General features: G+C 59.3%; 1 protein-coding gene across 3 annotated transcripts in view; it reads left to right on the top strand.

Annotated features, from left to right (window-relative positions):
• LOC111161689 (dipeptidyl peptidase 9) overlaps positions 1–10,794 on the top strand; it is a 37,992-nt gene extending 27,198 nt beyond the window's left edge. For 2 of the 3 annotated variants that reach the window (XM_022525499.1, XM_022525500.1), the window contains 8 exons: positions 705–857; positions 1,305–1,440; positions 3,059–3,204; positions 4,159–4,305; positions 5,411–5,563; positions 6,214–6,356; positions 8,070–8,181; positions 10,598–10,794. In XM_022525499.1, coding sequence (XP_022381207.1) covers positions 705–857; positions 1,305–1,440; positions 3,059–3,204; positions 4,159–4,305; positions 5,411–5,563; positions 6,214–6,356; positions 8,070–8,181; positions 10,598–10,690 — 1,083 coding nt within the window. In that variant the 3' untranslated portion in view covers positions 10,691–10,794. Of the gene's footprint in view, positions 1–704; positions 858–1,304; positions 1,441–3,058; positions 3,205–4,158; positions 4,306–5,410; positions 5,564–5,681; positions 5,817–6,213; positions 6,357–8,069; positions 8,182–10,597 lie in introns of those variants that run through there. The other variant, XM_022525501.1, reaches the window with a different exon arrangement.
• Positions 10,795–13,826: the final 3,032 nt, after the last annotated feature.

Raw genomic sequence — 13,826 nt, forward strand, 5'->3', positions numbered from 1 at the left:
TAACATTGAGAACACAGCGTGTCTGTCCTCCCACTTGAAGTCGCCCCCAGGCGGAGCCCTCAGGGGCAGGTCCCCAGAGCAGAGTCGCTGCCTCAGAGAACACACCTTTAACCGTGTTGCCGGGTTGGCCCCAGAGAGGCCGTAAGTGGCTTTTCCGATCCCCAGAGGAGAATTCCTTCCCGCTCTCCCTGAGGCCTCATCACCTAAACATCACACCGGGGTCTGATGCAGGTTCACCCATTAGGCAGGTGCAGCTTCTTAGCCCCGAACGCCTGGGTCAGAGGGGTGGGCTGATCCCTTGGGGACCAGGGCTCCGGGGACAGATGGGCCCTCGGGCACAGGCCAGCCCCTCTCTCAGCCTCTGTCCTAGTCACTGTGCCCTCTGCTCCACCCTTACAGCTCTGGGCATGCCCAGAAGGGGCTGTCTGGGGTCGGGGTTCCAATTTCAAGTCTACCTGGGGGCGCACAGTCTGCCCCTTCCCCTCCAGGTCCGAGAGGTGCTTCTCTCCCAGCTAGCTCCTCTCTGGCCAGTGTGCTATAGCCCGCTGGGGAGAGAACAAATGTCCCAGCCACAGAACTCGGGGCCCTCCCTGTGGGGGCAGAAGGGTCTGCATCCCTGCCCCAGCCACCGCCGGGGGGAAAGGCACAGGAAGTCTGAGGCCCGGCCTGGGGCTGCTTCACGAGGAGCCCCTGTGCCTCCACAGATCTGGGTCAACGAGGAGACGAAGCTGGTGTACTTCCAAGGTACGAAGGACACGCCCCTGGAGCACCACCTCTACGTGGTCAGCTATGAGACAGTGGGCGAGATCGTGCGCCTCACCGCTCCCGGCTTCTCCCACAGCTGCTCCATGAGCCAGGTGGGCCCTCCCTCGATGTGCCTGAGGGCACCACTCTGGCACCCATCCTTAGCCTGTCAGAACGTCTAGATTATCAGGCAGTGATCGTGCCTAGGGCTGCTTCCGGTCCAGGTGCTGTAGAACCAGCACTGCGAGCAGGCTCTGGCGTCAGAAGGGTCTGGGTATGAGCCTGGGTCTGTCAGTTACCACTGGGGTGGGGGTGTTGGGGGGTTCCTGGCCAGGGGACAGATTCCTCTCGGCCTCAGTTGGCATATCTGTGAAATGGGGGCGATGGTACCAGCGCCCACCTCATGTGAGGAGAAGAGTTTCGAAGTTTAAAGGAGTGAGCACACAGGGCAAAGACAGTAAATAGGTTGGCGGCTGATGGGGGCAGGGGGAGCCAAAGCGGCCGGGGAGGTCGGGAAGGACGTGCATGTTGCGGTGCTCAGCGCCCCGTCCTGCCTGCAGAACTTCGACATGTTCGTCAGCCACTACAGCAGCGTGGGCACCCCGCCCTGCGTGCACGTCTATAAGCTCAGCGGCCCCGACGACGACCCTCTGCACAAGCAGCCCCACTTCTGGGCCAGCATGATGGAGGCGGCCAGTGAGTAGCCCCCACATCCCTGGGGACCCTGGCCAAGTCTCCCCGTACCTGCCGTCCCTGGGAGCCTGCGCTTGCCTGTCTGTAAAATGGAATGCAGCCCTGTGAAGTGACCCTGGCGAGGGAGGGCTGTTCTGGCGGCTTCGAGGCAGCAAGGGGCCCAGGGGCCCTGAGAGCTCATCACTGACCATTACCAGTGACCCCACCTGTCCCGTGCGCCCTGCCACTCGGGCCAGTCTCTAGTTTCCGCACTGCGGTTAACGTGGCACAGAGCGACCAGCTGCCAGACCTGGGGGTCCCCGTGTAGGGCATCCTCATCCCCTCGGGCTGCTGTCTCCAAGGGTGTCTGTGCAGGGCACATGTCCCGATGCCTTTGGAAGGAGGTGGGGGTCAGGCACGAGCATGGCCTTGGGGGACAGGAGGCAACTTACCCATTTGCCCAGGAGCTTAAGGGATGGCCCAGACTCTGCTTAGGTGACCCCAGATTGTTTGCAGGCTGCAGAACTGTAGTCAGTCTCCCTCAAATGTGTCCCTTCTCTATGAAACGGTCCCACGGCAGGCAGTCTGTAGGATGAAAACCAGACACTCTGGACAGCGCCTAGCCCACGGGGATCACACACTAAAAGGAACACCCTTCCCTGACCCCAGATTCGCCACCGGCTAGATTATTAGAACATTTTAGGAAATAAGGATCCCCGGCGTTTGTGGGGTGTTTTGTGGGCTGGAAGGCGTCTTGTTAGGTCATCACCCTCCGGGACCCAGTGAGAAGGCTCCAGCCAGTAGCTCACTCAGTCTGACTCTCCCCACATTACCGCAGAATGCGACAGCGCAGGGACCCTGGGCCGGGTGTTGGGCTGGGTGTTAGAGATGAGACTGAGGGAAGGGTGGGTCTTATTACCAGGACACCCAGCAGAGCAAGGGGGACAATAGTGGGAAGTCCTGTGTCCTGGTGCCCAGCCCTGGGCTTCTGGGTAGGTGGAATGAGGTACCACGTCTGGAAATAGCCGTTCTTGCCATGTTTGTAGCTCACCTCCATGAGAAGTGGGCGAACACGGCCTGCGCGCCAAGCCCAGCCACTCCCGGGCATTTAGGGACTGTCCGTAGCCACACTAGGGCTGTGACAGCCAAGCCACATAGTTAAGACACAGAGACAGGAGTACTCATCGTCTGAGCCTTTACAGAAAGCACTTGAGGCCTTCCAGCCTCCATGACCATTGACGTATTTCTTTTTAGTTGACTTTCTCTATTTCCCTAAATAAACTTTCAAGGTAATCATAAAGAAGGACATTTGCCTCACTGTCCCGTCTGGAAAACCAGGGCCGCTTGGCAGCGCTGAAAGGGACAGTCAGAAGCAGTCAATAGCACTGGCTGTTGCTCAGACCCCAGAGGCGCGGCCGCCCCCATAGGAGATCAGATCAGCAAGTGTTGTGGGGGACCGCAGCCTGCCCAGAGTCCTTTGGGGCCCTCAGATTCTGATTTAAACCATCAGGAAGCACAGAAGACGGGGCGCCTCCCATCCCCCACCACAGCCAAGGGCCGGGCCACAGAGCGTGGGTTTCTGCCACCTGTGCCTCCCTGGTGCCCTCCGGCCCGCGAAGCCACAGCCGCTCTGTCTCCGCAGGCTGCCCCCCGGATTATGTGCCCCCAGAAATCTTCCATTTCCACACGCGGTCAGATGTGCGGCTCTACGGCATGATCTACAAGCCCCACGCTGTGCAGCCTGGGAAGAAGCACCCCACGGTCCTCTTTGTATACGGAGGCCCCCAGGTTGGTGTCAGCCCTGCTGCCCACACCCCTCCTCCTTCATGCCAAGACTCAGGTGCCAGCCAGGCCAGAAGGAGGGTTGGTGTGAGGGGGCCGCAGCCCCACTGACCACACAGGGTCCTTGGGGGCCCTCGCTCCCCTGCCTCTGGGTGTCTGTACACCCCACCTTCTCATGTAGCTCCCTTCCCTTTTCACCTGCTGGTGCTCCCTTGTCCCTCTGGGAAACCTCCCCAGTCCCCAGGTGTCTGTCTGGCCCACCTGCCCAGCAGTGACCCACTATCATCCCTGGTCACTTACTTGGGGACAGAGGTGACCATGGGCCCTGGGCCCTGTTCTCTGAGAAGGGGACGAGACAGGTCCAGGCAGGCAGACTGGCATTTGGGTCCATGTGAGATGGCAGTTCCTCATCTGGGGGTGTTCTGTCCCCCAGGGAACATTCGGGGATCCCCAGGAACATGTGTAGTCATCAGAGCTATGGTGGGGGCCTGGGATGGTCCGTGCCCCGCAGTAGCCAACACGACCCCCCCCAGGCCAGGGCCCGATAAGGCAGCAAACATCAGTAGAGCCAAAGTGAGAGACTGTTTAACGTCAAGTAAGCCGGAGAACAGCACCGGGGTTTGTCTGTTTTTGGAGAAAACTGCAAGATAGAGGGACACAGAACGGGGCCGAAAAAGTCAGGGACTGAGCCCAGGGAAGGGCTGGGGAGGGCGCCCGTCTCAAGCGCAGGCTTGGTGGAGGGGGCCCCCGCCTGGGCTTCTACTCCCCCGTGGCTAGAAGCTTTCTGGGGCCGTCCACAGCCTTCACAGCAAAGCGTGGCAGCCCTGATGAGGCTGTGAGACCCCTAGCCCCGGCCCCGTGGCCTCTGGCCCATGCAGCCTTTCCTGCCTGGCATGTCATACCGGAGTCCTCGCCACTCCCCCTAAAGCTCCATGTCCCCTCCCCGCTCTCCCCTCACAGGTGCAGCTGGTGAATAACTCCTTCAAAGGAATCAAGTATTTGCGGCTCAACACGCTGGCGTCCCTGGGCTACGCTGTGGTTGTGATTGATGGCAGGGGCTCGTGTCAGCGAGGGCTTCGGTTCGAAGGGGCCCTGAAAAACCAAATGGTAACATGTCTTCACAGTTTCTCGGGGCCTTCTCTGTGTGGTGAGGGGAGCCCTGGGGCCCGGGGGCAGCTCTGGAACACCTCCTCAGGGCAGTCCCAGCCAGGATGCCAGGATTAGTAGGGAAGCCTTTTGGAACCAAGGAGAATGTCTACTCTGATTCTGTGCTTTGAGCCGCACCCCATGGGGAGACAGAGATCCACCCGTCCCAGTGCCCGAGGCCCAGATGAGCCAAACATATCAGTGTAGGCCCCGTCAGCAGGAAGTCCCAGTGGCTGGACCAGCCGGGGGCTGGTGGCTATAGAAGTGGTGGTGATGGTGGTGATGATGATGTGATGGTGACGGTGGTGATGATGATGGTGGTGATGGTGGTGGTAATGGGAATGATGGTGGTGGTGAGGATGGAGATGGTGGTGGAGGTGATGAGAAGACGGTGGTATGATGGGAATGATGGTGGTGAGGAAAATGGAGACAGTAGTGTTGATGGGAATGATGGTGATGAGGATGGAGATGATGGTGGTGATGGTGTGGGAATGGTAGCGAGGACAGAGACATGGCAGTGATGGTGGGAATGGTGATGGTGAGGATGGAGACAATGGTGCTCACAGTGGGAATACTGGTGACTGTGATGGAGACAGAGGTGATGGTGGGAACGATGGTGGTGGCAATGGTGAGGATGGAGACAATGGTAGAGGGTGGTGACAGCGGTGAGGATGGCGGTCATGGTGATCAGGATGACGACGGTGATGACAGCCGCTGTCCATCGAGCCTTAGCGTGTTCGAGGCCTCTGAGTGCAGGACGCTCACCACCTCATTTCCTCCTCGCGCCCACTGCAAAGTGGTCCTATTCGCGTTGACGTCCTAGTTTTGGGATGAGGAAACTGAGGCCCAGAAGGGGAGATGGGACTCTCTCCGGGTCAGCCAGGAGGCGGCAGGGCAGGACTGAAGCTGGGCCCATCTGACCCCCGCCCCCAAGAGCAGACTGGAACAGGGTCTGGAGAAAGGAGTAGCTTTTGGAGCTGCTGCTGGTCCACACGGGACAGAGGTGGGACAGCAGGGCACGCACACTGAAGGAGGCCTCTGAGAGGTGCCCGGCCTCGTCCCCCAGGGCCAAGTGGAGATCGAGGACCAGGTGGAAGGCTTGCAGTTTGTGGCCGAGAAGTACGGCTTCGTCGACCTGAACCGGGTCGCCATCCACGGGTGGTCGTACGGAGGCTTCCTCTCGCTCATGGGCCTCATCCATAAGCCCCAAGTGTTCAAGGTGGGTCCCGCCCCGTCCCCCTCCTGGTTGCGGGCACCCGCCTGTGCCCCCTCGGAGCCCGGCCCCCCGGAGAGGCGTCTCGGCAGGGGCCTTGCCACGTGGCTGTTTCTCCCCGCAGCAGCCCCATGGGGCCGAGCCCCCCTCCTCATTGCCCGCCACTGCTGACCCCAGGATGGCGTCCGGCTGCACAAAACCCTGCCAGCAGCTCTCTGTGGGAGGCTGAGCCCGGGACCCCGGCCTCGGATGGGCAGAGGTGGGGCACGGTGTGAAGAGCGTCGGGGGAGGGGCCCAGGCCGGCGGCACTGTCCGGGCACCGCGGGGCGGCGATGAGGAGGAGGAGGCAGGAAGGCAGTGGGACCAGGGAGGGGCCGATCCCGGCCTGAACGCACTCGTTCAGCTCACCCGCCCTCCCTCGACAACGCACGATCCACGGGGGACGCACGGTCTGAGGGCCCCTCCCCGCCAGCCCCCTGTGTGCATGCCCGCTCCTCACGTCCTTCGGGGGAGGCCCTGGGACCGCCGGCAGGCGAGCGAGGGCTCCTGAGACCTGACCCGTGTGTGTGTCTCTCTCTCTCCTCTCCTGTCCTCTCCCTCTGCTTCTCTCTCTGTCTCTGTCTCCCTGACCCCGCTCTGTCCACTGTGGCCCTCAGGTGGCCATCGCGGGCGCCCCGGTCACAGTGTGGATGGCCTACGACACAGGCTACACCGAGCGCTACATGGACGTCCCAGAGAACAACCAGCTGGGCTACGAGGCGGGTTCTGTAGCTCTGCACGTGGAGAAGCTGCCCAACGAGTAAGGCCCCCACCGCCCCAGTTTGCGGGCGCCAAGGCCCCCATTTCTCCTGCCACCCCTCCCTTGCCCCTGCCATTGCTGGGGCAGGCCGACTGCGGCGCCTCCCACATCGGCGCTGTTCTCTGGCGGGCCCTAGGCCTCCCTCTCTCCGGCCGCCTCACACCCCCGTGAGCCCTCCTCCCTGTGTCACTGCCGCTCAAGGAAGCAGGCCGGCGCCCAGGGTGCCCTGGGAGGGAGGAGGCTCAGGCCTGCTCTCAGAATGATGGAAAGAAGGCTCTAGAGTCGCGCTGCTTTGCACACGCAGGCCTCCCTCACTCCCCAAGCACAGGGCGAGCTGTGGGGCTGTCGTCTGGTCTTGAACCAGATTGGCCTGTTTTGTGGACTTTGACATGCAGTGGCTCGGGACACGGGTCCCCACGGTTGTAACATCCGGGGCCGTGGGACCGGCTGAGGCATATACCATGTCATGCTTCGCCATGGGCCTCTTTCTCTGAAGGGAAGCGTGGTGTTGCCGCGGTCTGGTGCGGCTCTGCCTGGTGAACCACTTCCCTGGGCCCCTGCCCTCCGTGCTGGGCTCTCTGTGCAGGCCGGCCCCGCCTGGGCCCCTCTCCCGCTCTCCCAGTGAGGCCGCTTTCCGTGGGCTGGAGTGCGGCCCGGGCTCTCTGGGGACGCCTGGGGACAGCTGAGCTCGAAAACCCAGTGCTCTGGGCCTGTGCCGTCCGGTCCAGGAGCCAGGAGCCCCCATGCGCCCCCCCCGAATGTCAGTTCACGTGGGTTCACAGCCACTGACAGAGTAACTCCAACGGGACAGACGCGGACTGTCTGGTTGGCAGGGGGTCGGGGGAGACGGCTAAGGTTGGGGGGCTCTGCTGGAGTTGAGTAGAACTGCTGCTCCCCAACATTATGAATCCACCAAATGCCCCAGAAGCGTTCAGTTTGACATGAGGGAGTTTGAAGTTTTGTAGATTTTACCTCAATAAATTATGTTTAAAAATCAAACTTGTAGGGCGCCTGGGTGGCTCAGTGGGTTAAGCCGCTGCCCTCGGCTCAGTTCATGATCTCAGGATCCTGGGATAGAGCCCCGCATCGGGCTCTCTGCTCAGCAAGGAGCCTGCTTCCTCCTCTCTCTCTGCCTGCCTCTCTGCCTGCTTGTGATCTCTCTCTGTCAAATAAATAAATAAAATCTTTAAAAAAAAAAAATCAAACTTGTAGGGGCTCCTGGCTGGCTCAGTCGGTTAAGTGTCTGACTCTTGATTTCAGCTCAGGTCATGATCCCCAGGCTCATGAGGTCTCCGAGATCCCGCTCGAGGCTCTCTCTCCCTCTCCCTCCGCCTCTCCCCATCCTCGCTGGAAAAAAAAAAAAAGAATCTAATTTTTTAAAATGACAGGCTCTTGGCCACTCCTGCCACATTTTAAGTGCTCAGTAGCTGCATGCGGTGATGATGGTGGTGACTACAATGGGTAGGGCAGGTCTAGAACATTCCATCGCCCTGCAGTGCTGTGGGGCAGCACTGTTCTAGAAGCTTCCCTGTGCTGCTCCGCTCCTTGCCTGGAAGGAAGTGTGGGGGTCTTCAGCCCTGCTTGTCACACCCCCAGCTTTGAGGCTTTCAGTTCTGCCCCCGGCGCGTTGCAGAGCTGCCGTCCCGCCTGCCCCTAGGGCTGGGTGTGAGCAGAGGGTCCCGCCTCAGACCCTCACCCAGCCTTGTCTTCCAGGCCCAACCGCCTGCTCATCCTGCACGGCTTCCTGGATGAGAACGTGCACTTTTTCCACACAAACTTCCTCGTCTCCCAGCTGATCCGGGCGGGAAAACCTTACCAGCTCCAGGTAGGTGGCGCCTCCCCAGGAGCCCGCAGGGGGGGAGGGGCGGAGTCACCTGCCGCTGCGCTGGCCCCCGAGGGAGGGCTCCCCCCCATGTCCCCACTTGTAGTCAGTGATCATGTACTGGTCACTGGTGGTGCCTCAACGCTGGGCCCACTGAGGGGACAGGCCAGTGCCTGCCCCCACCCAGCTCAGTCTGGTGGTGGAAGGTCAGTGTTACAGAAATTATCACGCCCTCACCATTTTACCTTAACCGGAGAAATCTGCCTGGAAGGAATGGTACAGGGCGCTGAGAGTATCTCAGGGTCACTGGGATCAGAGAGGAGCTCCCCGAGGAGGTGACCTTGAAGGACGCTGGAGAGTAGGGGGTACCCAGCTCAGCCCGGGTATGGGAGGCCGGGGGGTTCAACATCAGGCACGGAAAAGTGTCGGAGGCCTCTCCTGGGACTGGAGACCAGGGTGGATGGAGTAAGCGGAACAGAGTTGGGAGCTAAGGCAGGGCGACGGCCAGGACACAGCCTGGGGCGGGGCGGGGTGTTGGCAAGGGGCGGGGCTTCCACTGTGGGGTACGGGTCTTGTCCGGGAGAGGTGGGACCTTGGGCTTGGAAGAGGGCAGAGGTTGGAGGTGAGGGGGGCGGGGCTTCTGCCATAGCAGGGTGGGGCTTGTCGGTGAGACGCGGGACCTGGTGATGAGCCAGGCTTGGAAGAGGGCAGGGGTTGGAGGGCCCGCCTCCCTTGTAGCCCTCTCCAGACAGAGGCCCGTGAGACCCACTGGGATGTGAGCCATATTCAGTCGTCCTGGCAGGAAAGGGGCCGGCCAAGCAGGAGAGGTGAGAGGGGCAGATTTTATCACCTGCCGCCCCGGCCAGTGTGTCTGCCTCTCAGAAGCCTCCCACACTGCCCTCAGGGGAGTGCCGTGTTGCGGCTCGACAGATGGAGAAACTGTGGGTTCTCTTGGGAGAGCATTTAGCACGCAGGGTGGAATAGGAGTCCTGTGCCCCTGCCTCCCTATGCGGAGTTGGAGGTGAGATGAGACACTCCGTTGGGGGCCGGAGCAGGGCAGCGGGTGAGGGAGGTGGGGCAGACCCCACCTTTGGTTTCAGGTACCCTGGAACAGACGGACTGGGAGGCTGGTGGTCACCGGTCCTCCTTGTTAGCACATCACACTTGTAGACCAGGCCCTGGCCTGAGGGTTGAGAGCACAGCAGGAAACCACACAGAACCTCTCCCTTTCCTCATAGCCAAAAGGAGGAAGAAGTAACCAGGCAGCCAGACCCGGGGTGGTGTGAAGGGTCTCTGTCCCAGGCAGTGCTGGCACCTGAATTCGGGGGTGGGGGGTGGGGGGGTGCGTGAAGCCTGGAAGGCTGCAGGGCAGCCAGGACCCAGCGGGACCTGGGAGATAGGGTCTTGATGCCAGACTGGCAAGTCCTTGCGGAGGTCTGAGCTGGGGACAGTACGATTAGACTTGTACTTCATCTAGGGATGGATTAAAGAAGGCAAGGGAGGAGGAGGAGACACCTCTGGGCCCTTGGATGTATTCCAGAATAGCGAACTGGAATAGTGGCTGTGGGCCTGGAGGGTAAGGAATGATTTAGTTCACAAACCTGTCTTGCTGGCAGGGAGAGGTGAGGAACGGGCTCCCTGGCCTTGGTACCAGCCAGTCCCACCCAGCTTGAGACGAGGGTCAGAGGCAAGATCTAAAAAGCTCCTGTCACCGTCACCCACCGTCACTGAGCCTGGACATTGGCTCAGCCAGTCTCAGGGACTGGGTGATTCCTTGGGGGTGGCCCTTGGCATCAAGTCCTGGGCTCCCCTCTGGGGATAGTGCCCCCTCAGGTGGTGAGGGAGGACCCAGGAAACACTTGACAGAGCCTGGGACGGAAGGCCTGCTGTGGGAGGCAGGGCACGGCAGGTGCCATCCTCCCTCGGCCTTTGGGTCCAATGCAGGTGGCTCCAAAGAGCAGCACCAAGGGTCTCAAAGACTTGATGCCCCCCCACTCCCCACTGGGGTGGGTTCACTGTACCTCCCCAGGTCCAGGGACAGCTCCTAGCCTGGGGGCAGAGAGGTGGGCTCCCGGATGCGCCATTCCTAATATGCCCGGGCTCTGTGTTCAGGGGACTAGCTTGGCCAGCCCTGGAAAAGCCCTGGAGAGGTCCACAGTCTTCAGTTTTCCAGGCTGGTGGCTGTGGTCAGGGAGGTGGTCACTTGCCCAGAGTGCACAGCAAGAGAGTTGGGGGAAGGGCAGGCAGAGGGGGTGTGGAACCCAGGTCCCTCAGTCCAGGGTGCCTGCTCTTTCCACAGCCCCCCCCAGGAGCCGCCCTGAGCTGGGGACTGGTGGGGGGCAGGGGCAGGATGCCCCGCAGCGATCGCCTGGGGCAGGGTCCCTTTGTGTCACCAGCCCTGCCTTCTCTGTCCACCCAGATCTACCCCAACGAGAGACACAGCATCCGCTGCCCTGAGTCCGGCGAGCACTACGAAGTCACACTTCTGCACTTTCTACAGGAGCACCTCTGAGCCCGCGCCGCTGGCCGCCTTCAGAGCACAATGGCTTTGCCGCCCGCTGCCCGGGAGCCGGCGGGAGGGCCCCAGTGGCCCCCGCAGCCCCGCCCCCCGGCGCGGCGCCCCCTTCCACCGCCCCCGCTGGACAGCCCCCCAAACCCAGCCTCTGCCTTCGCTGCCCCCACGCCTTTTCTCCTTTATGTAACGCTCCTGGGTTTTTTGCCTGCTGCTTCTCGGTTGCCAGGACGGAGAGACGAGCCCCATCCAAGAGGCACTTCCTCAGGCCATCCTCCTCCCCTCTACGTTGTCCGGGAGCTGGAGCCTCAACTCCACCGGGAACCCCTGGGGGGCGGGGACCTCGAGGACACTGGGCGGGGCCGGGCCTTCTCCCCGCCCCTCAGCGGCCCGCACAGAAGCATGCGTTCGCCTTTCCTTCCAGACCCGCCCCCGTCCGAGTGTGTTTTGTTTGGGGGGGCGTTTTTGATGATTATTTAAAAGACAAAGCAAAGGGGGCCTAAACCTACAATGGGGTCCGCCGCCGGCCTCAGAGTTCCAGCCAGCCAGCCAGCACCTGTGGGGGGCGGGGGGCGACCCTTCTTCCAAGTGCGGCGGGGGCTAGTGCGCAGCGGGCCGCGAGCCTCCCGCCTGCCCCTGAGCGTTCAGCCGGCTCTGAGGCGCCGGGCCCGCGCAATCCCGGGGCTCGGCCTTGGCAGTGGACCCTTCCCCGCCTCAGGGTTATCCTTATTCCTGCCTCTTCCTCCCTGCCAAGTTCTGCCAGGGGGCGGGCGAAAAGAAAAACAGAAAGGAAGCAAAAACAAAAAACCCTACCGGAAACGAACCACCTCTACATATTATGGAAAAGAAAATATTTTTGTCGATTCTTATTCTTTTATAATCATGCGTGTAAGAAGTGGACTCAGTAAACGATTCCAGATGGACGCGCTGAGGCCTGCCTGAGGTTCCTTCCAAGCCTGGGGCTGGGGCTGCGGGTTCCTCCCACTGGCGGGGTCCTGGGAGGCGCCAGGTCCGGGAGATGGCCCGCCCCTCATCAGAGGGTCCCAGGGAGGACCGTTCTGGGATGCAGCCCCTGTGTGTCCCCCCAGGGACCCAGCCCGGGATGTCCTGGGCGGCCCGTCCAGCCCACAGGCTTTCCTCGTAACAGCTCCAGCACAGCCTTCTGGCTCGTTACCCGGCCCTGGATGCCTTCACTTACCTAGTATCTGACCAGAGGCTTGACTCCATGGTTCCGGGCTCAGGAGGGCAGGCCATTCCCCTCTTCTGTCTGTCCCAGCAACCAAGACTTAGAGAGAGCTGAGGCCGGCTGCACGCTGGTAACTTGAGTTCGCAACAGCAGGATGGCCTCTCCTGGCACCTTCACCCTCTCCGGACTTAGGGAAGTCCTGCTTTTATTTTTAATGGCTTAACAAGTTAAACCGTAGCACAAAAGGATACACAGAGAAAAGACGCCTTCCCTCCAGAGAGGTGATCACCTCCCAGTATCTATTTTTAACACCCGAATTCTCTTCCTCCCTCTGAATGTGCCAAAATTTATTTTGCCAGGCACCTGTTAAGAGATAATCAGTTATTCTGGGCTTTTCTGTTAAATCAGTATAAATCAGGGGCCAGTGGACTTACTCTGCAAAAAGCCAGAGAGTAAATATTTTAGGCCTTGTGGGCCAGACAGCCTGAGGTACAACTACTCAACTCTGCCCTCCTAGTTCAAAAGCAGCCTCCGATGATATGTAAAGGAGTGTTTAGCTGGTGCCAATAAAACTACTTACAAAACCAGGCAGCTGGCCAGATCTAACCCACAGGCTGTAATTGATCAACCCCCAGTATAGGTGATACTGTAACAAATAGTCTTGCACATATTTTGGGCATATGTTTGAGTTTATAGGGTAAATTCCTAGAATTATCAAAAGGCATACTCGTTTTTAGTTTGACAGAGTACTGCCAGATTGCTTTCCAAAGAGAACACCTCAATGTAAACCTCTCCAAGAAGGGTGAAGTGTGCCTGTTTCCACACTCCTTCGCCAGTACTACCTGCTACCAGATATTTTTATCTTCACGGATCTTAGGAGTGAAACATGGTATCTCGCTGTAATCTGAACTCACGTTTCTTTTATGTGTGGGGATGTTTTCATGTTTTAAGACACTTGTTGACTAGCAATCATTGCTATAGGTCAATAGATCGTTTGATCTATTGGCCTCATTGATTTGTGGGCTCTCTTTACATATGAAGGAAATCAGTCCCTTGTCATCCATATTGGAAACTGAACAATGTTGTCAATCTCAATGTGTTTTACGGGTAGGGAGCTCAGCCAATGAAATGTTTAAAATCCCAGCCTTGAGAATAAGATGCCTTTCGCTTAAACCTCTGTGCAACGAAGTGGAGGAGGGGACTGGTCACAGAGCACAGAAGGACAGAAACCTGTGGCAAAGGGCACTGGGCTTGCTCCAGGAGCCTTGGCAGCTGGAAACCTGCACTTGTCTCCAAGCAGGAACTCTTCCTGAAAACCTTCTACTTCTGCCTCACTCAGTCGGTACTCAGATTGCCATGAAACAGCGCCTGTTGGCATAACTTCAGTCATTCACATTCCTACCTGACAAGAGGTCTGGAAAAGGAAGTGGGGTGCCAACAGGAAGGAGGATGGATAATGGGCAGCTACAAATGGACAAGTGTCCGTTGGCAGAAGATCAAGGTCTCAGAGGTGGCAGGTAGAGATATTTGATTCTTCCAGACTGTTTTGTGGGCCACTTTCCCCCTCCACTGGTGGGGGGATCTGATCCGTCAGTGGGGGGATCCCCAGCACTGTTTGAGGCTGCCTGTGCATATGCTTTCCTATTGGAAAAGCTCATCTCTTCCATAATTGGCAAGAACTCATATGCGATGGACATAAAAGCCTGTGTCATATTGGATGCAGAGACTTCCCAGTTTGGCATTTGTCTGCCAACATGTTTATGGTATTTCAGCACAAACAAACAAAAACTGTGGACATGTAGGAGGTTGCAAAATAGTGAAGAGTCCCATGGACCCTTCTTGCAGCTTACATCTTACATCTTACCTAAGCACAGTACATTGTCAATATCAGGAAACCAACATGAGTGCAGTGCGATTAACTAGACTCCATACCTTATATGGATTTTACCA

Source organism: Enhydra lutris, unplaced genomic scaffold (assembly GCF_002288905.1).
Source record: "Enhydra lutris kenyoni isolate GAN:26980312 unplaced genomic scaffold, ASM228890v2 scaffoldscaffold86, whole genome shotgun sequence".
Taxonomy (NCBI): Eukaryota; Metazoa; Chordata; class Mammalia; order Carnivora; family Mustelidae; genus Enhydra; species Enhydra lutris.